Source organism: Bubalus bubalis, chromosome 21 (assembly GCF_019923935.1).
Source record: "Bubalus bubalis isolate 160015118507 breed Murrah chromosome 21, NDDB_SH_1, whole genome shotgun sequence".
Classification (NCBI taxonomy): domain Eukaryota; kingdom Metazoa; phylum Chordata; class Mammalia; order Artiodactyla; family Bovidae; genus Bubalus; species Bubalus bubalis.
Window position 1 is genome coordinate 11,106,188 of NC_059177.1, and position 26,286 is coordinate 11,132,473.

At 44.7% G+C, this 26,286-nt stretch overlaps 1 protein-coding gene across 2 annotated transcripts in view; it reads left to right on the forward strand.

Moving 5' to 3' along the window:
- ITGA9 (integrin subunit alpha 9) overlaps positions 1-26,286 on the forward strand; it is a 365,208-nt gene that overhangs the window by 213,424 nt on the left and 125,498 nt on the right. For both annotated transcript variants that reach the window (XM_044934133.2, XM_006077035.4), the window contains exon 18: positions 12,489-12,639. In XM_044934133.2, coding sequence (XP_044790068.1) covers positions 12,489-12,639 — 151 coding nt within the window. The remainder of the gene's footprint in view (positions 1-12,488; positions 12,640-26,286) is intronic.

A 26,286-nucleotide genomic window follows, 5' to 3' on the forward strand; every position in this document is an offset into this window, starting at 1 on the left:
GTGTTTTACAACACCTTTACTTTGGTGACTTATTGTATATTATCAAATGACTTGCAACACACTGGGATTAGTGACCCAAAATGACTGTAAAGTTTACTGGCCTACAAGGATAAAGTCAGAACTCTGACATTCAAGGTCCATGGGAATCTGGGCACATCCTACATATTCTATTTGCCTTCTAGCCATCATTTTGCTAAGAATATCCTGCCTCTTTTCTTATTATTTCTGAGTCATTTCTATCCCTATATCTGTTGGGTTTTTTTCTCTGCCTGGAATGTCCTTCCTTTTTATCCACCCCTCATGCCCCTTATCCTTGAAAGATGTGACTCATTTCTACATCTCTTACGGAACTTCTTATGATAACTTCAGTCTACAGTGATTTCTTCACTTTGTATTTCTCTTTCATCTTATCCAGCACCTGTTCCTTTGGTGTGACTTCTCTTATCCACTTCATGGTGCAGCTCCTTCACATAATACTCAGTTTATTTGGTGCTTTGTGCTCATATTTCTTATAGGAAGACATCAGATGAGGAACTGTGGTTTTATGGGTTTTTTTTTTTTTCATGTTTGTAATTTTAAGCACTAATTGTCAAAAGGCTCTGATAGTTGTCAACAAAGTGCCAAGAAGGAGATTGCCCAACAGAGCTGCTGAAGGCATCTGGAATCATCCTGATTGCCTCCACCAATTTCAAGGAAAATTGTCAAGAGGAAAATAAGCACCCGTAATAGCTTTTGTAAAGAGTTGGCACCACTCGGTGTTCTAAATATTTGAAATGACAAGAAAGCAACTACAATTTCCTTTCTCATTTTATACCCCAAAAAGTTTTATGTAAATTTTATACCATTTAGTTGTATTTTTATGTACTTCAGGAGTAATGGGCATAGGAGGAGGATCGCTGGACCAGAAATTAGGATGGCTGCCTGGCTCTGGCACTGTCTGCTGTGTTGCTGCAGGAAAGTGGTTAATTCTGGCCTTTATCTGCAAAATGATAACTCAAATGAGTTTCCATTCAGCTGTCGAATTCCATTTCCGATTTTATGATGTCTGCTCATTTTTAAGAATAGGCATCATTCTTTATGATTTTAAATTGCATTGGCTATAATTTATGTCATTGTTTTTATGGCACATTGTTGAGGATATCTGTGATTTGTTGGATGCTGAATCCTTACTCAGAAATGCAGCCCTAATTTTGACATTTCTCCTATGGGAGAATATGTTCTGCTTCACAGTGTCCTTTTTAATACAATTTCCATGAATGGAAGAACTAGGGTGTGTGCGTGTATGTGTGTGAATAGTCCATCAGCCACATTTTTGTTGACAGGGCTATCATCCCATTAATTGTAGGATTCATGGTTCACTTCCTTGATAATACCTTGCCTAATATCCCCCATGGCCCTCTCCTAACCTCACTGTCTCTGCAGAATCCCTTCTTTGTACTCTCATCACATAAAGGATCTCATAAGGATGTTTCCTTATCTCTTAGCACACATTGACATCAGATTATATCTCACATGTTTGTTTCCTTCACTGGACTGTGAACTTCCTGAGGGATGGAATTTGTATCCATGGTGCCTCAGTTGAGCAGGTAGTCTTAAAAAGTGATGGCTAGATAAATGATTAGAAAGAGGAAGGGAGGGATGATAGGCAGGAGGGTGGAAGGAGGAAGGCAGGGCAGGAAGAATAGATGGATTTGACTGCCCTACACTGTTATCCTGGGCTTTGCAGATGTTGTTCAGTTTCCCAGTTGTGTCTGACTCTGCCACCCCATGGACTGAAGCATGCCACGCCTCCCTGTCCCTCTCCATCTCCTGGAGTTTGCCCAAGTTCATGTCTATTGCATCGGTGATACTATCCAGCCATTTCATCCTCTGACTCCCTCTTCTCCCTCTGCCCTCAGTCTTTCCCAGCATCAGGGACTTTTCCAGTGGGTTGGCTGTTTGTATCAGGTGACCAAAATACTGGAGCTTCAGCTTCATTGTCAGTCTTTCCAATGGAGTATTCAGGGTTGGTTTCCCCTGAGATTGACCGGTTTGATCTCCCTGCTGTCCAAGGGACTCTCAGGAGTCATCAATTCTTTGGTGCTCTGCCTTCTTTACGGTCCAGCTCTTATAACCATACGTGACCACTGGGAAGACCATAGCCATGACTATTTGGACCTTTCTTAGCGGAGTGATGTCTCTCTCTGCTTTTCAACACACTTGTTTGCTTTCCTGCCAAGAAGCAATCATCTTCTGACTTCATGGCTGCAGTCACCATCTGCAGTGATTTTAGAGCCCAAGAAGAGTAAATCTGTCACTGCTTCCACCTTTTCCCCTTCTATTTACCATGAACTAATGGGACTTGATGCCATGATCTTAGTTTTTTTTTTTTAATGTTTAGTTTCAAGCCAGCCTTTTTCAGTCTCCTCCTTCACCTTCATCTTTAGTTCTTTAGTTACTTTTTGCTTTCTGCCATTAGAGTGGTATCATCTGCATATCTGAGATTGTTGATGTTTCTCCCGTCTATCTTAATCCCAGTTTATAACTCATCCAGCCTGGCATTTCTCATGATGCGCTCAGCATATAAGTTAAACAAACAGGTTGACAACAGACAGCCCTGTTGTATTCCTTTCTCAATCTTGAACCAATCAGTTGTTCTAATTGGGTTCTAACTGTTGCTTCTTGACCCACATACAGGTTTCTCAGGAGACAGATAAGATGGTCTGGTATTCCCACCTCTTTAAGAGCTTTCCACAGTTTGTTATGATCTACACAGTCAAAGGCTTTAGTCGACGAAACAGAGGTACATGTTTTTCTGGAATTCCCTTGCTTTCTCTGTGATCCTGCAAATGTTGGCAATTTGATTTCTGATTCCTCTGCCTTTTCTAAAACCCAGCTTGGATATCTGGAAGTTCTTGGTTCACATAATACTAAAGCCTAGCATGCAAGATTTTAAGCATGACCTTATTAGCATGGGAGATGAATGCAGTTGTCTGATGGTTTAAACATTTTTTAGTACTCTCTTCTTGGGAATTGGGATGAGGATTGACATTTTCCAGTCCTGTGGCCACTGCTGTGTCCTCCAGATTTGCTGACATATTGAGTGCAACACTTTTATAGCATCATCTTTTAGAGTTTTGAATAGCTCTACTGGAACTCCAGTACACCCTCTGGCTTTATTGACAGCAGGGCTTCCTAAGGCCCCCCTGACTTTGCACTCCAGGATGTCTGGCTCTTGGTGACTGACCACAACATCACGGTTATCGGGTTTATTAAGATCATTTTTGTACAGTTCTTCCATGTATTCTTCCCATCTCTTCTTGATTGCTTCAGCCTCTACTAGGTCTCTACCATTTCTGTCCTTTACTGTGCCCGTCTTTGGGCAAAATATTCCCTTGATATTTCCAGTTTTCCTGAAGAGATCTCTAGTCTTTCCCCTTCTGTTGTTTTCCTCTATTTTTAAGCATTATTCATTGAAGAAGGCCTTCTTGTCTCTCCTTGCTATTCTTTGGAACTCTGCATTTATTTCAGTGTACCTTTCCCTTTCTTCCATGCTTTTTGCTTCTCTTCTTTCTTCAGCTATTTGTAAAGCCTCCTCAGATAACCAGTTTGCCTTCTTGCTTTTCTTTTTCTTTGGGATGGTTTCGTTCGATGCCTTCTGTACAATATTATGGAACTCTGTCCACATTCTTCAGGCACACTGTTATCTAGATCTAATCCCTTGAATCTATTCATCACCTCTGCTGCATATTCATAGGGGATTTGATTTAAGTCCTACCTGGATGGCTTAGTGGTTTTCCCCACTTTCTTTATTTTAAGCCCAAATTTTGCTATGAGAAACTGATTATCTGAGCCACAGTCAGCTCCAGGTCTTGTTTTTGATGACTGTACACAGCTTCTCCATCTTCGGCTACAAAGAATGTAATCAATTTGATTTGGGTATTGACCATTTGGTGATAGCCATGTGTAAAGTAGTCTTTTGTGTTGTTGAAAAAGGGAGCTTGCTATGACCAGTGCATTCTCTTGGCAGAATTCAGGTAGCCTTTGTTCTGCTTCATTTTGTACTCCAAGGCCAAACTTACCTGTTACTCCAGGTATCTCTTGACTTCCTGCTTTTGCATTCCAATCCCCAATGATGAATAGAACATATTTCTTTAGTGTTAGTTCTAGGAGGTCTTCTAGGTCTTCAAAGAATTGATCAACTTCAACTTCTTCGGCATTGGTGGTAGGGCCATAGACTTGGATTACTGTGATATTGAATGACTTGCCTTGGAAATGAACCAAGATCATTCTGTCATTTTTGAGGTTGCACCCAAGTACAGCATTTTGGACTGTTTTGTTGATTATGAGGGCTACTCCATTTCTTCTATGGGATTCTTGCCCGCAGTAGTAGATATAATGGTCATCTAAATTAAATTTGCCCATTCCTGTCCATTTTAGTTCATAGATTCCTAAGATGTCAATGTTTATTCTTACCATCTCCTGCTTCATCATGTTCAATTTACCTTGATTCTTGGACCCAACATTCCAGATTCCCATGCAGTACTTTGCAGCATCAGATTTTATTTCCATCACCAGACACATCCACAGCTGAGTGTTGATTCTGCTTTGGCCCAGCAGCTTCATTCTTTCTGGGGCTATTAGTAGTTTTCCTCTACTCTTCCCTAATAGCATATTGGAAACCTTCTGACCTTGGTCAGATCTTTTTGTCTTTTTAAACAGTTGATGAGGTTCTCACAGCAAGTATACTGGGGTGGTTTCCATTCCCTCCTACAGTGGATCTTGTTTTGACAGAACTCTCCACTATGACCCATCTGTCTTGGGTGGCCCTACATGGCATGGCTCATAGCTTCTTTGAGTTACACAAGCCTCTTCACTCCACAACAAGGCAGTTATCTGTGAAGGGGTTTCCAGATGACTCAGTGGTAAGGAATCTGCCCATCAATGCAGGAGACTGGGGTTCTATCCCTGGGTCAGGAAGATCCCCTGGAGGAAGAAATGGCAACCCACTTCCATATTCTTGTCTGAAAAATCCCATGGACAGAGAAGCCTGGAGGGCTACAGCCCATGGGGTCTCAAAGAGTTAGGCACAATTTAGTAGCACACTGAGCACACTATTATTATAGTTGTCATTATCAAATATAGCTGTAGGTCACAATATAACGTTAGTCCTAATAACAGCATAAGAAGTTTTGCAAACTCAAACACAGTTGATTGGAATACACTCAATTGGATTAGTATGTCTTAGTATACTTTACTCAGGCTCCTTTTCCCAAAGAAAGGCACTGCCAAAGAATGCTCAAACTACTGACTCATCTCACACACTAGTAAAGTAATAATTCTCCAAGCCAGGCTACAGCAGTATGTGAACCGTGAACTTCCAGATATTCAAGCTGGTTTTAGAAAAGGCAGAGGAACCAGAGATCAAGTTGCCAACATCCGCTAGATCATCGAAAAAGCAAGAGAGTTCCAGAAAAACATCTATTTCTGCTTTATTGACTACACCAAAGCCTTTGACTGTGTGGCTCACAATAAACTGTGGGAAATTCTCCAAGAGATGGGAATACCAGGCCGCCTGACCTGCCTCTTGAGAAATCTGTATGCAGATCACGAAGCAACAGTTAGAAGTGAACATGAAACAACAGACTGATTCCAAATAGGAAAAGGAGTACATCAAGGCTGTACATTGTCACCCTGCTTATTTAACTTATATGTAGAGTACATCATGAGAAATGCTAGGCTGGATGAAACACAAGCTGGAATCAAGATTGCCAGAAGAAATATCAATAACCTCAGATATACAGATGACACCACCCCTATGGCAGAAAACGAAGAAGAATAAAGAGCCTCTTGATGAAAGTGAAAGAGAAGAGTGAAAAATTTGGCTTAAAACTCAGCATTCAGAAAACTAAGGTCATGGCATCTGGTCCCATCATTTCATGAAAATAGATGGGGAAACAGTGGAAACAGTGAGATACTTTATTTTGGGGGGCTCCAAAATCACTGCAGATGGTGATTGCAGCCATGAAATTAAAAGATGCTTACTCCTTGGAAGTAAAATTATGACCAAGCTAGACAGCATATTAAAAAGCAGAGGCATTACTTTGCCAACAAAGGTCCATCTAGTCAAGCTATGGTTTTTCCAGTAGTCAATGTATGGATGTGAGAGTTGGACTATAAAGAAAGCTGAGTGCCAAAGATTTAATGATTTTGACTTGTGGTGTTGGAGAAGATTCTTGAGAGTCCCTTGGACTGCACGGACATCCAGCCAGTCCATCCTAAAGGAGATCAGTCCTGAGTGTTCATTGGAAGGACTGATGCTGAAGCTGAAACGCCAATACTTTAGCCACCTGATGTGAAGAGCTAACTCATTTGAAAAGACCCTGGTGCTGGGAAAGATTGAAGGCAGGAGGAGAAGGGGACGACAGAGGATGAGATGGTTGGATGGCATCACTGACTCAATGGAGATCAGTTTAAGTGAACTCCGGGAGTTGGTGATGGACAGGGAGGCCTGGTGTGCTGCAATTCATGGGGTCGCAAAGAGTCGAACACAACTGAGTGTTCAAAGGCATTAATTCTTCAGCACTCTACTTTCTTTATGGTCTAACTCTCACATTCATACATGACTACTGGAAAAACCTTAGCTTTAACTAGATGGACCATTGTTGGCAAAGTAATGTCTCTGCTTTTTAATACGCTGTCTAGGTTGATCAGGGAGAAGGCAATGGCACCCCACTCCAGTACTGTTGCCTGGAAAATCCCATGGATGGAGGAGCCTGGTAGGCTGCAGTCCATGGGGTCGCTAAGAGTCGGACACGACTGAGCAACTTCACTTTCACGTTCCACTTTCATGCATTGGAGAAGGAAATGGCAACCCACTCCAGTGTTCTTGCCTGGAGAATCCCACAGACGGAGAAGCCTGGTAGGCTGCAGTCCATGGGGTCGCACAGAGTTGGACACGACTGAAGCAACTTAGCAGCAGCAGCAGGTTGATCATAACTTTTCTTCCAAGGAGCAAGTGTCTTTTAATTTCATGGCTGCAATCACCATCTGCAGTGATTTTGGAGCTCCAAAAAATAAAGTCTCTCACTGTTTCCACTTTTAAATTCATGGCTGCAGTCACCATCTGCAGTGATTTTGGAGCCTCCAAAAATTAAGTCTGTCACTATCTCCATTATTTCCCCATCTGTTTGCTCTGAAGCGATGGGACTGGCTGCCATGATCTTAGTTTTATGAATGTTGAGTTTTAAGCCAGTTTTTCACTCTTCTCTTTCACTTTCATCAAGAGGCTCTTCAGTTCCTCTTCGCTTTCTTCCCTAAGGGTGGTGTCACGTGCATATCTGATATTGATATTTCTTTCGGCAGTCTTGATTCCAGCTTGTGCTTCATCCAGCCCAGCATTTCGCATGATGTACTCTGCATATGTTAAATAAGCAGGGTGACAATATACAGCCTTGTGTACTCCTTTCTGATAGCTCAGATATATGCTGTAAGATAAGCTTTATAGAAACTGTACAGTTTGTACCTTATGTTAATGACTAATCATGATTTTCGTATAAAAGTACATGAGTCATTGGTATACATAGAAATCTGACCCACTTAAAAGACTGTGCAAGCAAATTAGAATTAATGGGAAATTTTCTCAGGGACTAAAATACCTTGAACATTAGAAAGATTGTTCTTCAGCAAGTCAGAAAGCACCTGTGGAATGTTTGGCACAAAAACGCTGTGTCCCACCATTTTATTCTTTCAGCAGTCCTGTCTGAGGGGTTGGTCTTTGTGGAATCTTGTTTTTTTCAGATGTCATTAAAAGACATTTCTTGCCAAAGCCCTTTCTGACTGAGGTGGAGTTTATGTAAGAGCTACAGCTCAGACAGCCTTTGTGACGAAGGCAGTTTGGCACTAGTTCCAGCTCAGTGCCTTTGTGCCCAGGTGACCTTGATCAGAGTGGGCTCCCCTGTGGGGTTCTCAGCATCTTCACCTATAAATGTGAAGGTTGAACCGACAATCTGTTGTGGGATGTTGTCCATGCCATTCATTCATTCATTCCACAGGAGTTTGTTGAACACCTACTAAGTTAGGCACCATTTTATCCCTGAGGGTTCAGTGACAGGCAAAACCAGAAATAGGTTCCTGCCTGCTGGTGCCTAGATCCTAATAGGGGGAAGAGATCATCCTTAATCAAATAGCCCAGAAATAAATATGTCAACCAGCCTTGGGAAATGCCATGAAGAGCTGGTGGAGTCCTGGGACTGAAGAAGCTCCTGATCGGGAGATTTATTTCACTCAGAAGGGAGACCAAAGAGGACCTCCTAGGGGAGTGAGAGGGGCTGGAGGACGTGGGCTGTGGTGGAGAGGAACGGGAGGCACTGAATTCTAAGCCCAGCAATTCGGCCACCTTATCTCACGGCATCTCGATTTCCTCATCTCTAAAAATGGAACTGACACCAGGAGCTCTTCATGCTGTTGTAGGTTTCAGGACAACTTGTTTGAAAATACCCAGAACCAGGCAAATTACACTGCATTGCATTTCTAAGAATAGCTTTGGAAGCAGAGATGTACTGTTTTGTACATGGATTTTTAGATGTGGGGAAAGAGTGAAAACAGCTTGGAGGATTCTTTTGTTACAACGTCTGAGTTCGCTTTCGGCCCTGGAAGGTCCCTGGCTTTCCTTAATCATAGAGCCAAGTTTGCATCACTTGACTTTGAAATCCTGGGAATGACCTTGCTGCATGATTCAGTGATAGAGGCCTGAGCTTTGGGGGCTGGCAAAAGGTTAGATATCCTCCCCTTGCCATTTATACACAAGGGGAGGAGGCTGATCACATGAACAACAGCACTGGTGTGAGGAGGCAGCCCCTGCCCCATTGTCCTCAGCTTTTCTCTCTTGTCTGTATGCTTAATATTTCATTTGGAAACGGTGGACACTTTCTGCAGCTACTTGTGGGTGCTTATGCAATTCCTTCTTGAGATAAAGTGAGGCTAACACTCTCATAACTCTTCAAGGCCTGAGGATTACTCCTTTAATCTTACAAAAGCAAACAGGAGGACAGAAATAACCCATCAATTGTTTCAAATGAAAATGGCCAACAATAATAAATAATTGCCACAATAACTTGAGGTTAAGGTCTTCATCTGTTGGAGGCCTTTCAAGAATTTGAAGCTTTTCTCCAAGTTAATTTTTCACATCTTGTTTGTTTCCTCAGAGTGTTGCTTCCAAAAGCAAGGCCATTAGATCTCTCGTTACATATGTTATTCTTGTTGATGTGCCAGGCATGCAGGAAAGTGAGGTCCTCTCTTCATAGCTGGGTAATGCTGATTCCTCCCTTGCAAAAATCCATATTTCAAAGTATTACAGCTTGCTGAGATTTTGGAGAGTTCTCTTCTCTTTCATGCTGTATTAATGGTTGCAAACAGCAATGAACATGTTAATTTAAGTGGAAAAGGAATTTGTTGGAAGGATATGGTTCAGAGCCTAGGCAGGAAGAAGAGGCAAGACTTAGCCCAAAATGCCAGCTCTGGGCTCTCAACTCCTCTGCAACTGCCTTAGATGATCTCAGAGAGCCCTAGTGTCTTTGGGCAGCCCTTAGAATTCATGGCCCCAATTGGCAGCATCCACCACCCACACTGAGGCCACTTGACTACCCTTAGTTACATGACTGCACTTACTTAAGTGCCCACACTTAATGACCAAAAGGAGAGCAAAAGCAGGGTCTACCCCCTCTACTACTTATCTTCCTCTCCTACCAATCTTGAGATTCCCTCCAAACAGGAAGGTTTCAGGATCCTGAGTGGCCAAAAATAGCAACTATCCATCATTCAGGGGTTCTCAGGTGGCGCTTGTGGTAAAGAACCTGCTTGCCAATGCAGGAGACGCGGGTTCAATTTCCTGGACTCTGGAAGATCCCTTGGAGAAGGGAATGGCTACCCAGTCCCCTATTGTTGCCTGGAAAATCCCATGGACAGAGGAGCCTGGCGGGCTACATCCATAAGGTCACAAATACTCAGACACGACTGAAGCAACTTAGCATGCACACAGGCACATCCATCACTCAAACCCTCGTAGGCTTGATCACATCTGCTACCAATGGTTGGCCAATCAGAGACTGTTCTCCAGTGTGATTTTTGTCTGAAGCTCACATCACCTAATAGTTGTCAGTCTCATGTGCGTCTTCATCCTTGTCCCCACCACCATCCTCATCTCATTGAAGGTCTGTTTACCCCACGCTCCTGGGCTGCCATTTCCCTCAATCTCCTCCCTCTTCAAACATTCCTCTCTCCTCCTCTCCCTTCCCGGTCTTGGACTCTGCTTTTATTTCACTGCAAAGGAGAGGCATTCCCAGGGGAACTTTCATTTCTTCCTACCACGCTTCTACCGATGCATCTGGGCCATGTACCCCATTTTCTCACTTCATACTGGCTGAGGCCAGCCCCTCTGTTTGTTCACCAGGCCACCCAGCAACTGTGCCTTGTCATATCTTCATTACTTGCCCTCTGTCTAGTAGATCCTTCCCAGTATCATGTAAACATGCCATGTTAATTCCTTTCTGAAAATAAAAAAGCAATTTCTTTGAGCCCATTTCCCCCACCAGCTGTCATCCTATTTCTCTGCTTTCCTTTACTGAAAAACTCCTCCAAAGAATTGGCTATGCCCACTGTTTTCATTTCTTCTACCCCTACCTCTCTTAGACCAACTCCAGTCAAGCTTTATCCCTGACACTGCACTTCAGAAGTTCTTATCAAGATCACCAATGACCTCCAGATGGCTAATTCCAAAGGCCAGTTCTAATTTTTCATGTTACTTTGCCACATTTGACGAAATTGATTACTCCTTTCTTGAAGCATGTGGCTGCTTGGAGACTGTCTGTCTTGATTTTTCTCCTGTCTCCTTATTCACTCTTTCTGTCTCCTTTGCTGGCTTATCATCATCTTTAACTCCTAAGTGTAAGCCCCCCTTCTCTATTTACATGCATTCCCTAGTGGTCACTTCTAATCCACCCCAAATGCGTATCTCTGGCCCTGACCGCCTGCTTCCACTCCAGACCATTACATCCAACTCTCTCAGCATCTCTTCTTAAAAATCCAGTAGGCATTTGAATATTCTCTGCTGACCTTCTATACTTTTGGTCTTTTGCATCTTGATAAGTGACACCTCTTTCCTTCCAGTTGTTGAATCTAAAATTCTTGCAGCTATCCTTGACTCTTCTCTTTCCTGAACACCCTTCTTCCAATCTGTGAGCAAAATATATTGGCACAATTTTTGAAACATCTAGAATATAACCTCAGCTTCTACCCCCGTGGTTTGAGCTGCCATTTTCTTATACCTGAATTCTTATAAGAACCTTCTCACCGGGCTCTCTCTTTCCCTCTGACTGAGTATACTCACCATGCACATCACAGCCAGTGTGAGCCTTTAAATATGGAAGTCACACCATATCATCCCCTGTTCAGAGCCCTGCAGGGTCTCCTGTCTCAGAGGCAGACTAAGGTCCTTGTGATGACTCCATCCCTTCACCACTAAACCCATTCCCCTCCCCACTCTGCCCCTCACTCATTCTTCTCCAGCCACACTAGTCTCCTTGCTATCCTTGAACACACCAGGCATGACTTCTCCTTTGCTAGTTCCCAAATTCTGTGCATCTTGCTGTCTTTCTTCCTTCCGGTTTCTACTGAGAAACATCAGTGCAGCTTCCCTGAACCAGCTTATTTAAAATTGCACCCTACTCTTCCTCCAACTATGGTGCCTTCTATCCTTCTTACCCTTTGTAAGTTTTATCCATTGCTCTTACCACAATCTGACCTGTATATTTGATTCTTTGTGTATATGTTTTTTGTCTTCTTAAAGCTACAGGAAAGCAAGAACTCTCTTTTGTTCACTGCTTTCTCTAGCCTATAAAGTAGTGATTGGCATGTCGTAGGTGCTTAGAAATAGTTGAGTGAATTATCCTATAACCAAAATCCATGATTAGGTTATTGAAAGAAGATGAAAGTGAAGTCGCTCAGTCGTGTCCGACTCTTTGTGACCCCATAGACTGTGGCCTACCAGGCTCCTCTGTCCATGGGATTTTCCAGGGAAGAATACTGGAATGGGTTGCCATTTCCTTCTCCAGGAGATCTTCCTGACCTAGGGATTGAACCCGGGTCTCCCGCACTGTAGGCAGACGCTTTACCATCTGAGCTACCAGGGAAGTCGATTAGGTTATTAAATGTGTTATAATTTTCCAAGTTTGATACACTAGATTTCACATGAGCCATAGGATGGCCTAGTGAGTGAGTTAGGCTACACACCACAGAACCCCCTGTGCTTAGATGTGGAAGCTGAGGCCCATGAGGGCTGACTGGGTATCCCAGAACACATGGCTAATTAGTGGGTTCCTGGGACTTGTAGTCCTGATCCAGAGGAGTTTATCCCACCTGCCCCCCCTGCTCTCAGCTACCCGCTACATTCCATTTACTAATATATTAGTGAAAGTTTTAGCACACTTATTGCTGTTCGTTTTTCCTTTTAGCGTTGATGAGAAAACCCGGTATCTAGCTCTGGGGGCTGTGAAGAACATCTCCCTAAACATCTCCATCTCAAACCTTGGGGATGATGCCTATGATGCCAACGTGTCGTTCAACGTTTCTCGGGAGCTCTTCTTCATCAACATGTGGCAGAAGGTAAGAAGGCCCTGTGTCCAGTGCGTTTGCTGACTTTCGTCATAGCCTGGAATATGCAGCGATCTTGCAAATACTGTTCCTTTGTGTGGAGGCTCGTTTGGAATTATTACAATGATTTCCTCCTGGACTTAGAAAGCATTGTTGGTAGAGCCAAAGAAGAAACTGAATACCCACTGTGCACTGGAGCCATGTCTGTATTTGACACCACCTCCCGTCCCTTCTATCTTGTGAAACCCTCTCCGCACAGTTGTATTCTGGCCCCTTCTCTGAGATGATACAGTCATCATCTCTGGCTCACGCATGTTCTACAGGATTCATGCTTTAGGTCAGCAGTGGTTGTGAAAGACCAGATAAGAAATGAAAGCAAATCACTGCTTATCACGTGAGTTATCACCAGCGATGCCTTTGATGTTTTCCATTCAAGGGTCATGAACATCGGCCTTGGCTTTGCCATATTGACTTATTCCTGAAATATTTTAGTGAATTGAGGAAATTAAATTATTTCTATGAATTGAGTGAGTTTTTAAGAGCAATTTAATTTATTTGAATGATGTTTAAATAGCATGACTCAGAAAGGAAAAAGGACCTGGTTTTCTCTCCTGTTCCATAATCCCCCTCAGTGAACCACTTTGGGGAAGAAAGAGTAACAGACCTCATCCACAGGCAAGCAGGAGGAATGACTGGACTCAGATGTCCTTCCATGGAGGTTGTCTACCTGTGGTTAGACAGGTTATCTACCTGTGGGCAGCTCTTCTGATGGGAACTTCTGCAGCTTTTCAAAATGTTCACAGCAGTGAACTGCAGTGCCTTGATGTCTGTGTAGAAACGGAGCCAAAATCACTTTCTGAGATAAACCTTGGCCCTGCCCACACGTGAGCTCTAGGCCAACCTTCAGGCTGTGGGCAGCCTTTGTCCAGGCACAGATCCTGTCAGGCTCGATAGTTTGACCAGGACGTGCCAACCCTGCCCAGCTTACAGGGCAGCTGAAGCATATATACATCTAGAATGGCATTCCAAGAACTTCCCAAGAGATATCTCAGACTCTCTGATGCTACGTAGCTTCTGGAGCTCCAGGATAGTGGAGGCCACAGAAGCATTGAATGCAAGAAGAGCATACTTTCCAGCTCCTCTAAACCCCCCAAATTGTCCCTGATTTAATCTCAGTCCAGAGGGAACCAAGTATCCATAGACTTCTGTTACTTGGCTACGGACAGAATCTCTTTTACAGAATGTCACGTGCCACGATGCCATCTTCCTGTTGGGGGTAGGAGGATGGGTAGGGGGAGAGGGGTTCACTCAGGGACCAGACCTGTGGAACCCGTCTTTATGATAACTGGTGGCTGGGTCATCACTGTTCCACACTCAAGCCCATGGAAGAACTTTCTGCCTCTAAATTAGGAATAGCTGTACTTTTCCAGAGCATTTCAGCTTGTTTGTATCTGTGGACAGAGTCATCCTTATAACCAACTAAGCTTCATTATCTCTGTTCTAGAAAGCTCAGAGTTGGCCTCACTGTTAGTATAAAGACTTCGTGGTATTATTTTGTAAACAAAGTAGCCTCCTGCTTCTTACTTTACTTCCTTTCACCATGTTTTTCTTTTTGGCTTGGAGACTGTATAATATTCTATCATAGGATATAGTATGGATTGCCTATGAATTCATGCTATTGGATATTTAGATTAGTTCCAGTTTTATTATCTTTTGAATAATATTGTGATGACTATCTTTTAGAGCAATTAGTATGAGCAAATGATTATATCCTTCAGTTCAGTTCAGTTCAGTTCAGTCGCTCAGTCGTGTCCGACTCTTTGCAACCCCATGAATCTCAGCACGCCAGGCCTCCCTGTCCATCACCAACTCCAGGAGTTCACCCAGACTCACGTCCATCGAGTCAGTGATGCCATCCAGCCATCTTATCCTCTGTCGTCCCATTCTCCTCTTGCCCCCAATCCCTCCCAGCATCAGAGTCTTTTCCAATGAGTCAACTCTTCACATGAGGTGGCCAAAGTACTGGAGTTTCAGCTTTAGCATCAGGCCTTCCAAAGAACACCCAGGACTGATCTCCTTTAGAATGGACTGGTTGGATCTCCGTGCAGTCCAAGGGACTCTCAAGAGTCTTCTCCAACACCACAGTTCAAAAGCATCAATTCTTCGGCGCTCAGCTTTCTTCACAGTCCAACTCTCGCATCCATACATGACCACTGGAAAAACCATAGCCTTGACTAGACGGACCTTTGTTGGCAAAGTAATGTCTCTGCTTTTGAATATGCTGTCTAGGTTGGTCATAACTTTTCTTCCAAGGAGTAAGCATCTTTTAATTTCATGGCTGCAATCACCATCTATTTCCCATGAAGTGATGGGACCGGATGCCATGATCTTTGTTTTCTGAATGTTGAGCTTTAAGCCAACTTTTTCACTCTCCTCTTTCACTTTCATCAAGAGGCTTTTGAGTTCCTCTTCACTTTCTGCCATAAGGGTGGTGTCATCTGCATATCTGAGGTTATTGATATTTCTCCCGGCAATCTTGATTCCAGCTTGTGCTTCTTCCAGCCCAGCGTTTCTCATGATGTACTCTGCATATAAGTTAAAATCCTATAATTATTTGGAGAATGGGAAGTCACATTTATTGATAACCTACTATACAACATGGGTTTTTCATACATTTCCCCATTCCCTCCTTACTGCATGTAATCTGGGCACACCTGATCTATTGGAGGAATGTTCTCAGGAGAAAAGAAGTGAGGGAAGCAGAATGGGGCGGAAAGGTCTGAGGAAGGGTACAAAATCCCAAACCAGCCCTGGTCTGTCTGTGGGGTAAAAAGAGATGGAGGGTGCCCTAGAGCATAAATTAATCAGCAGAATTGTCCCTGTTGAAGTGGAAGGGGAGCACCATTTCCACCCCATCATTATTAACCACTGGGGAGACATCCTGGATAAGGGGACTCAGTCAGTCAAGGGTGATGCACCTGAGCAGGACACAGGTGTGTCATTGGCTACTGTAGCTGGTCACGGGGCCAATGAGAGCACATTTTTATCTCTTTGCCATTGAGTCCCAGTGACCTTTAAAACCTTTGGCACAGGGGACACTAGGTTTCAATTTGGCAGAAAGTTGGCAAGGTATTGGGCTCTTTGGGCTCTGGTGGGCATTAGTCCAAGAAAGGTGGCAAGGCACAGAGACATCATATCATGTAGCAGCTACAGAGGCAGGGCCAGCTAGAAAAGCATATGGGTGACACGCCCTTCAATGCAGTAGGAGAAGGAGTAACAAAGAAAAAAATCCCCTCCTGTGACTATAACCACAACTGCAAAGTTAATCAATTGGGGAATATAAGTGGCATCATTCAGCCCAGAGCAAGTTTTCAACAATACATAGGTGGGTAATGAGTGAGACAGGAAGGGGCCCACCCACACTGATAGAACTACCAGAACCAGCATGGGCCCTACAAAAAGATCCCAACATGTTAAATAAGAAAAGTATAACTCCAAAAACAGAGGAGAAGCATACCTTTTAAAAGACTATTAATAGAAAGCAAAAGTAAATTTTACAGAACATCTGTTTTCTTAGTAAAATTCAAGGAAAAAAAAAAAGTGAACCCAGCAAATGATCAGATAGTAGAACAATGGACTGAGAGGAAAATGGAAAGGGCTGAGAGAGAAGCAAAAAAAAAAAAAAAGTTTGTGGGTGGGATTAGAAAGTATTATAATGAAACCAAGAGAGAAATGACAGAATTAAAGTATTTGTTATGATCAGAAAGGAGAAGAATTAGCAGTACAGGAAACTGATTCATTGTTGTGGAGGGCATATTTGAGAAGATCTCTGAGAATTTATGGAGAAAAACAACAGAGCAGTGGAGACGGATGGAAGTGAAGACTAGATATGGAAGGTGGAGGCTGGAGAATCAGCAAATGGAAATCATTCCAGAATCACTGGAATAGAAGACCTGCTGCTGCTGCTAAGTCGCTTCAGTCATGTCCGACTCTGTGCGACCCCATAGACGGCAGCCCACCAGGCTCCCCCATCCCTGGAATTCTCCAGGCAAGAACACTGGAGTGGGTTGCCATTTCCTTCTCCAATGCATGAAAGTGAAAAGTGAAAGTGAAGTCTGACTCCTAGCGACCCCATGGACTGCAGCCTACCAGGCCCCTCCATCCATGGGATTTTCCAGGCAAAAGTACTGGAGTCGGGTGCCATTGCCTTCTCCGATAGAAGACCTGAGTAGACAGCAAAAAAGAATCCCCATTTTTGTGAATGATGCTGCAGACATCAGGAAAAAGTGGTAAAAATGGTTTAATGCTTACATACAGCTTCATCATATTTCAGTTTTTGCAGTGTAAAAATGATGCTACCCATACCTATCAGAAAACAAAGAAACTCATTCTTTTCCAGCTTTTGTAACATTAATAGCAATAATTAGATTGTGTTCCATAGTGAAGTAAGAATTCTATACCCAGCCAACTTGCCCTGCATGGTGAAAGCAAAACAAGGATAGCTTTGGATATATAAGAATTTGTGAAGTCTGCTAACTCTTCTAGTTTGGACTCCTGCCAAAGCAGACCTGGACACAATGACTGTGGTACAGGTAGTTGGAGAATGAGGTGGGGGGAGGCACAGTGCAGGAGTGGTAAGTTTTGATGAAAGGGACAAGACGGGAAAGCGTGCACAGAAGGGCAGGTTGTGCTGTGTGCAGTTTGTGCTCTGTCCTGCTGCAACTCCTCTGAGAGACAGACTCTAGAACACCCCTCAGAATCATTGCTGTGCGGGGTAAGGAAGCTTCTAGAGGGTTTATCTACCAACTCCTGTTTCTCATCCATGGAGAATCGCTCCAAAGGCATTAACTGTCTGTCCAGCCTTTGCAGCCTTCCCTGCCTCTGGGCCACATTTCCTTTCCTGGGGCCAGGAAACAACTCAGGCAGAGAGATGGGGGAGCTTCAAGCCTGGAAGAAGACTGGCCTCAAGTGACCAGCCCTTGGGATGGTTCTGGGGAACATGAGCAAGGCACTGGCAGCATGTAAGCAAAAGCCATGAGAGCTTAAATAACCATGAAACTCTTCCTGAGAAACGGCTACTTACATATGTAGTGTATTGTGGGTTAAAAAGTGTATTAAAGCCAAATAAACAAAAAAGTAAGCAAAAGCAACTTTTACAAATATTTACAATAGGAAGCAAATGGGAAACAATAATTATTGCCTCAGTAAATAATAATTTTGAATAGTAATATAAAATAAGTCTATAATCTCAGTTTTACCATAAAAATTTGAGAAGAAATTTAATCTCATTACTCCTCCTGCTTCACATTCTTTAGGATGGATCTCAGGCTCCTCAGCTGTTCATGAGAGGCCCTTCCCAGCCTGGTCTTTCCTGCCTCCCCTCCTCCCAGCCTCACAGTCACCATCCCCCACGTACACCCTTGAATCCACTCATAATTTCTTGCTGAAGCTGCCTTTACTCAGGAATACTTCAACCCCAGTTTGTTTAATGAACTGTTCCAACCTCGCATCTCAGCTCAAGGGTCACCTGTGTAGGCCCCTCACCTGAACAGGTGATGTGGGTGGATAGATCTGTGTGTGATGGCTAGCTATCCCTTTTTTCCAGAGTCACAGAGCAACTCGGGGCGCAGACTCTGCCTCCAAGGTCTCCAGTCTTTTCTGTCAGCACACAATTAGTGATGTCTCAGTTTCTGAGACTGAGCAAAAAATATGCCCCAAGATGGATTTTTCTCTCTCATGCAAGGCTCCTTTTAGATTTGTTCAGATTCCTTCCTTTAAGGGGAGACTGCTTATAAAAATGTGGGCTGTACATGGGTGCTGCTGCTGCTGCTGCAAAGTCGCTTCACTTGTGTCTGACTCTGTGTGACCCCATAGACGGGAGCCCACCAGGCTCCCCTGTCCCTGGGATTCTCCAGGCAAGAACACTGGAGTGGGCTGCCATTTCCTTCTCCAGTGCATGAAAGTGAAAAGTGAAAGTGAAGTCGCTCAGTCGAGTCCGACTCTTAGCGACCCCATGGACTGCAGCCCTACCAGGCTCCTCCGCCCATGGGATTTTCCAGGCAAGAGTGCTGGAGTGGGTTGCCATTTTGTTCTCCAGTTACACGGGTGACCATCTGCTAACTGTCCTCTCACCTATGTAAAGCTAAAAGAGAGAATGAGGAAGAATGGGGAAAACATAGTTTGGAACACGATTGTGTCTCACAACTTTAGGATCACATTCGCCTTCGGCTATAGGTGAGCAACACCCTAGAGCATAGTTCCACAGAATATAATGTCAGCAGTGCCCTCTGGAGTCATATAGTCATGTGGCACCAGAGTCAAGATAAAGTCGAGTTGTCATTTCTTGCCTTGGTGCCACTTGGCACATGGGGACTTAGCCCTTCTTGCATCAGTGGAACAGGAATGGAGTTGTTTGGACAGCAGTGATTAAGTACTTGCGAAGTGTCAGGGACTGTACTAGCTGCTAGGAGACACAAGGAAGAATAAGCACTGGTCCCTGCTCCTGGGAGCACACAGCCTAATAGGGAGAAAGGCATGTCAGCCAGCAATTAAAGCGCCAAGTGCTCTTCAGAGGTACTGAGAAGTTGCTCTGAAGCACAGAGATGACAAGATGAAGCAAGTTGTTACTGTACCAGCTAGTCTCAGGTTGGACAGAATCCCTAGATAAATGCTGGGGGGTAGGTGGATGGGCCTCTGAAGAGTTGATGTCAGCCAGTGCCGCCATTGCAGAGCTAGGGTCGGTGAGTGGGGTGGGTGGGCCAGTTTATTTGGGAGGCCCAAATAAGTCCAGAGCTGGACTGAAGCAAAGGTGAGACGGCAGAGGAGAACAGAGGAGGAGGAACAAAAGGAAGCGCACCAGGTGGAAAGAAGCTGCCCATGTGGGACAAAGGAGCAATAAGTGGCAGGGTGACGTCCAGACATTTTAGAAATGCTGTTTTGTGCTGAAGTTGCTTGTCAGCTGGGACTCCTGAAAGCCTCACATAAGTGAGAGAGAGAAACTGAAAAAAAGGGACTGGATTCATGAGTACATCTTTGTGGTCTTGACTACTACACATACATGGAAACGGACAGGGATGTGGACAGTGTAGGCTTCAAGCGGATGTGAGAGAGCACCCAGCTGATTTTGGGGTACAAAGGGGACACAGCATCTTGCCATGGAGTCAGGGGAGAGGGAGAAAGGGCAGGCTCCTGGCCCAGTCTCTTCTCTACAAAGTGAAGTCTTGGTTTGGGTCTCCCAGATGCTGACCTTGAAACAAGGAATTGAGGGCTATTCATACATTTGGGAGATGCAGGAAACAGTGGAGAGGAGGCGGAGTAATACAGGCAGGTGAGGGCAGCTGATGAAGAGTACCTTTACACCAGCCATCACAGGGGTGGTGGGGCTTTATCCCTTAAAGCAGCTACAGGAAAAGTACAAGATACAAGCCTCAGGGGTGAGAGAGCTGGGGATTCACACACCACACCCCCCCCCAAAGAGTCAGTGGCTTAGGCCTTCTCAGGGTGTTCGTTCCCCACGACTAGTGTCTTACAAGGTGCATGGCCAGAGCAACCTACACAGTTCTGAACACTGTCCTCAGGCACAGAGATGCAGATGCTGGCAGCTGGAAGTGGGCTGGAGCAGCCCAAAAGGTGCAAGGCACCTGAGCAGGGCTCACCAGCATCTCCAGCCTGAGCACCTCACTTTCTAAGCCTCCTCCAGAAGTTGTAGGTTGGCCTCATAGCACATCCCTGGGTTTCTGAAGGAGCACACCTCACAGTCTATAGGCATGGGGCAAGGCAGGTATTGTAAATGGGTAAAGGAGGCCGAGTATGGGACAGGAGGAAGCAGTGGAGACTGTGAAGAATGGAGGATTCCAGCCTTGTCCACAGAAGGCCGCCCACGCCCAGCAGCAGTCACTGATTGCCAGGTGGGAGTGAGCGCCAGTTTCTCAGACTTCCTATTTTTCAGCAAAAGCCAGAAATCCACATTTTTATGTGAAATCTCATGGCTTTGGCAGCTAATTAAAATATTCTCTGAACGTTGTATAGGCCAAACAAAACATGTCCGCTGACCATATCCAGCCTGTAGGCCACCAGTGGTGACCTCCCGCTTAGCTGTTTTCCGCATGTTCTGGTCCCATTGTCTTGCCTGCCTGTTTGGCTCATGGATCTGGATTCTGGTAGATCCCAGTCTGTCTGCAGCCTTGATAACATTTCATGTCCACCCCTGGGCATCAGATCAGCTAGTCAGAGACTAGAGTGTGAGTGTATGTTGAGAGGAAGGAGGGAATTGGAGACGGTCAACTCAAATCTGGTGTTCACAGAATTTTTTTTTTCCTTTCTTTTTATTAAAAAAATTTTTTTTGGACATGCCATGTTGTCTGTGGGATCTTAGTTCCCCGACCAGGGATCAAACCCATGCCCCTTATATTGGAAACACAGTCTTCACCCTGGACCACTGGTAAAGTCCCTTACTGCTTTTTTTTTAATTGAAGTATATAGTTAATTTGCAGTGTCATGTTTTTCTTTTTTAGATGTTCATCAACTTGATTAAGTTATACATAGACACATATATCTCTTCTTTTTTAGATTCTGTTTCCATACATGTTAGTAAAGAGCGTTGAGTAGAGTTCCCTGTGCTACACCTTGTCATTGTTTATTTTATATATAGTAGACTGTGTATATGTTAATCTCAAGCTCCTCACTTTTCTAACCCCTTCTCTCCCCACTCTCCCCTTTGGTAACCATAAGTTTGTTTTCCATGTCTGTGAGTCTGTTTCTGTTTGGCAAATATTTTTTTGGATTTCACGTACAAGGGTTATCGTAGGGTATTTGTCTTTACTTCACTTAATAGGATAATCTGGAAGAGGAAGGCAGGTGAGGAGGACCAGTGATCATGAATCCAGTGGGGAGAACGTATACCCTCCCCTGTGATACTTTTGAGCAGTTCAGAGCACTTCCTGTTGTAAGACATGTAGTTACTGCTCATTACCCGTTGGTTGTAAGTCACTGAACTCAATTGATAAGTCTGGAGGGACTGCGATGGAGGGAAGGGGCCTTGCCCTTTTATTTTCTCCATGACAAGGTCTTACATGGGAGATGTAACAACGGTGTAGGAAGTTGCCAGAAGGAAAGCCCAGTTTTGCTCTTTCTAATGAGTGAGTGCTTTGAGTTCTGAATTAAACTCTGTTTTGGGAGTGGAGAGCCAGCAGGGCAGCTTCCATAACTTTTAGGGGCTTATTCTTTAAGGCAAGATGCATAGAGAGCTCGTAAGTTTGCTTCTCTTGTAAAGTGATTCTTCCAGCTTCTGTCTGCCTTTACCGGAGAAAAGAGAAAAGGCAACCCCTTTTCATATTCAAGGCAGACCTCTCAAGATGGCGCCAGGAGATAAGACTGATTCAGTCTCTAACCCAGGTAGAGCAGAAGAGATCAGGCGCTGCTGTGTTTGTGTACCTTTGGGTTTGAGGAAGTGCCCTGGCCTGTTCTCAGATAGAAGGTTCCACAGAGAAGTCACATCTGTACACAGGGATGAAATGAAATGTATTAAGTGGAGCCAGGTAGCCCAGCATCACACTGCGGAAGGGTTTGTGGACGGAAGTGTGTGCACCTCATCCTTCAGAGGGTAAACAGGTTTCAAGCAGCCTTCCTGCACTCTGCCACCACCACACCCCCTCCCCATTCAGGGCAGGAACTGATTTTCATTGTGTTCTGCTTTCTCCGGTGTCTCTTGTCAACTTAATAGTAGCCTCGAGTAAAATGCAACGCTTAGATGTTTATAGTCGTCTTGGCCGGGCCATTAAGATGATGAATGAACTTGGTGCTTGCCCTTGTAAGAGAGCCCTGAGGGTGGATATTGATACTCAGAAAATAATAAGTCTTTTCTGTCCCTTTCCTGTTTTTAATCCAGTGCCCTAAGCCCCCTGGTGCTTTACCTTGTACTCCTGCTTAGTGCCAGGGAGAAAAACCTTACCTGGATCCCAGCCCATTTGAGGCTCTAATACAGAGCAAGCTCTTTCTCTCACACTGTTGGTCTTCCCCATCCTGCTTGTCAGAGGCAAATCCCGAGAGCCCCTTGGTGTTTCTGACTTGTTTCTGCTGGCCCTGAAGTTCCTCCTGGAAAGGATGAGCATGGGTGGTGGGGAGCAGGGACCAAGCCAGGTTTGCAAGTCCTCTTACCTGTGCCATCGCACTAGCATTTTTCTGGCCCTGCCACCAGAGCCATCCTAAGCTAGAGTGAAGCTGTGCCTGGGAGGAAGGCTGGGCCTTTTCTGTCACAGCTGGCAGTGAGGAAGCAGGGGAGAAACTCGGACGCCTATTTTAAATCACACTGTGGCCTCAATGTTCCATGGTAGGGCTCAGCTTTCACATATGTGAAAAGCTACATTTGTGTATTCACTGCATTGGGAAGGAAGGCTACGTTTTGCTTGAGAAATGTCAACAGAGCTGTAGCTACGACAAGGATCTTTCACGAAAGACGTTTTCCAGAGCTGCAGACTTGGGCAGACCTGGTGGGAGCGGGTATTGGTTGGGGGAGGGGGGGGGTAGTTTAGAAAACATATGTTAAACCTCCGTAATTTTTTTTTTTTCTTAATGAACTGCACAACGGCAATTTAATAATTTCCTCTTTTAAGAGGAAAGGGGGAGTCTTGGACTTTAAATCTTTTTTTATAAAGGAGCACAGCACCTCTTAAAAAGAAAGCCATGAAATTAATCCATATGCTAAATCCAACGAAAGAAAACTATTAAAAAAAAAATCAAGAAGAACTTAGGTGTTTCAGCCTGGGTTTCCCTGAAGCAGATCCCGAGGTAAGGATTGTATCAAGTGGCTTAAGAGGGATGTGCTACCCAGGGAGCACGTGAGGAGTGGGGGGTGGGGGCCAGGGAAGGGCGCCGTCTCGGACAACGTCCTAGAGAGGCTGGCCTGGCCTGAGCTCTGAAATGGGGGTTACACCTCAGCACCGCCCCATCTCAAGGCCAGGAAGCTGGCCACAAGTGCCAGTCTTCGGTGAAGGGCCTCTTATGGAGGAAATGAAGTCCCAGGTACTTTTCCCCACTCTGAGAGTGCAGACAGAACAGCTCCAGAAGCCAAAGAACAGGCCTTGAAGAAGACCCATGGGTACTGGCTCATGGAAGTAAATGCACAATGAAACCAGAGAGTGCGCCAACCAAGGAGAGCCAGGGGACAGGTTAGACCACTAAAAGTGCCGGCACTGCTGCAGCAGGATCGGGCTTTCCTGCTGGCGCTAATGGTGAAGAACTCGTGTGCCAGTGCAAGAGATGTAAGAGATGAGGGTTCAACCCCTGGGTCAGAAAGATCCTCTGAAGGAGGTCATAGCGACCCATTCTAGTATTCTTGCCTGGAGAATCGCATGGATAGAAGAGCCTGGTGGTGTCGCAAAGAGTCACACATGACTGAAGCAGCTTAGCACACATGCACGCACAGCAGGATTACCTCAACGGGTACACTTTGTGATTTGAAAGTATATTACAAGCATATGGACAAAGATCTTTGAGCTCTTGAGGTACTTGTGTGATGTTCTCAGTATCAGTGACACACGGGATGTTTCTGCCAATTCCTGAATCAGAGAATTGACACCCGTGGAGGCACTTGGAATTTAAGAGAGAACATGAGTGCCCAGCTGTGGTCCTGTTGCAGTCCAGTTTTTCAGAGCTGTCATTTTGTCCCTTTGAAGCCAGCCTTACAAGGAGCATCTCTGCTCTCTGATGGCCACCAGCATCATTTGGAAGAATGAATATAACCAGCATATGAATATAACCAAGAACATGAATATAACTAGCCAGCCTGTCCTGTTCTCCTAAGCTAGTAGATTCAGTTCAGTTCAGTTGCTCAGTCGTGTCTGACTCTTTGTGACCCCATGGACTGCAGCACGCCAGGCTTCCCTGTCCATCACCAGCTCCCAGAGCTTGCTCAAACTCGTGTCCATCAAGTCGGTGATACCATCCAACCATCTCATCCTCTGTTGTCCCCTTCTCCTCCTGCCTTCAATCCTTCCCAGCATCAGGGTCTTTTCCAATGAGTCAGTTCTTCCTATCAGATGGCCCAGAGTATTGGAGTTTCAGCTTCAGCATCAGTCCTTCCAATGAATATTCAGAACTGATTTCCTTTCGGATTGACTGGTTGGATCTCCTTGCAGTCCAAGGGACTCTCAAGAGTCTTCTCCAACACCACAGTTCAAAAGCATCAATTCTTCAGTGCTCAGCTTTCTTTATAGTCCAACTCACACACCCATACATGACTACTGGAAAAGCTATAGCTTTGATTAGACTGACCTTTGTCAGTGGATTTTAAAATCAGTGAGAAAAAAAAAAAAAGACAACAGAAATTCATGCATCCTGATCATCCTGACCCAGAACATCCTGAACAGAAGGAACTTTAAACCAGAAATGCCCATTTTACAAGTAAGGAAATAGTCCCCAAATAAATTGGTGGAAGAAATTTTTTAAAAACCAATTATGAATGTGTTTGGCTGCATGTAACACAAAGGGCAACTTTTAGTAGCTGATCCTAACGAGGCTTTGAGTTTTCTTTTCTAATAACAAATCTTGAAGTGGACATTCCAGAACAGCTAAGTAACTACACAGTGCCCTCAGAAACCCAGTTTCTTCTGTCTTTCTACTCAATATTGCTTCATACACATTGCTTCTTGGTTTCTACTTCCAACACTGTAGCTGCATACCAGGCAGTGAGAAGAAGAAAGATAACAGTCCTGACCCCCTTTTAAAGTGCTCTTCTGAAGCTCCATTCAGCATTTTCCATGTACATTTTGTTAACCAGAACCATGTCACGTGGCCACCCAGTCACAGGGGCAGCTGGGAGATGAGTTTTCTGTGCTGGGCACATGGCCACCCCAAGCACAGCCAGGTTCTGTGTATGGGGAGGAAGGGAAGAGGGGCACTTGGAGGCATCAGCAGAGTCAGCCCTAGCAGGAACCTGGAAGGGGACATTTGCAAGTGTGTGTCTCTGAGATACAAGCGGAAAGGGGGAAGGACAGGGAATGAATCATGGACAAACAGGCAAGTGACCAGCACAATCACTGTCGTGTTTTCCTCCTGCCAGAGTTCTTTCAGGCTCTGTGTTACTGCATTTAGAATTTTCTGTTTAAAGTCAGCCTCGAGAATACCTTGTTGGGAAGGCCTAGTTTGGCTGTAGTCAGGCGCAGCAGAGGCCCTGGTGAGAACCAGCAGGTCATGTGACCTGGCTCTGTCTGATTAAGTGGTGCCCAGGGGGATCTGCTCCTTTAGTAGATGTTAGACCCTGATAAAGCATAAGATGATCTCTGTCTGTCCACCATATCTGTCATCATTGATGTCTACATTTCCTATTTTCACAAGATGAAGCCATTTCAATGAAAATGTCACTGTATTTGTATCCCGGGCCTCCCCGGAGGTGCTGTAGCTCTCCATCCAGGCCAGTCTGTGCCAGAAAGGTCCAGGTTCAGAGCCCCTGTCCTTCTGTTTGGTATATGTATTGCCAGCCTTCTCTTCACTCTTCTATTTATCTGTTTCTGTACTGTGTGTAGTTTGGCATCTTCCTTCTTAAAATATAAAGCCTAGGCCTGCACTGTTATCCAAGGAGCCCAGCATAGTTATTATTGCCCCAGGTTCCAACAGGCTTCCCAGTGGCACTAGTGGTACAGAGCCTGCCTGCCAATGCAGGAG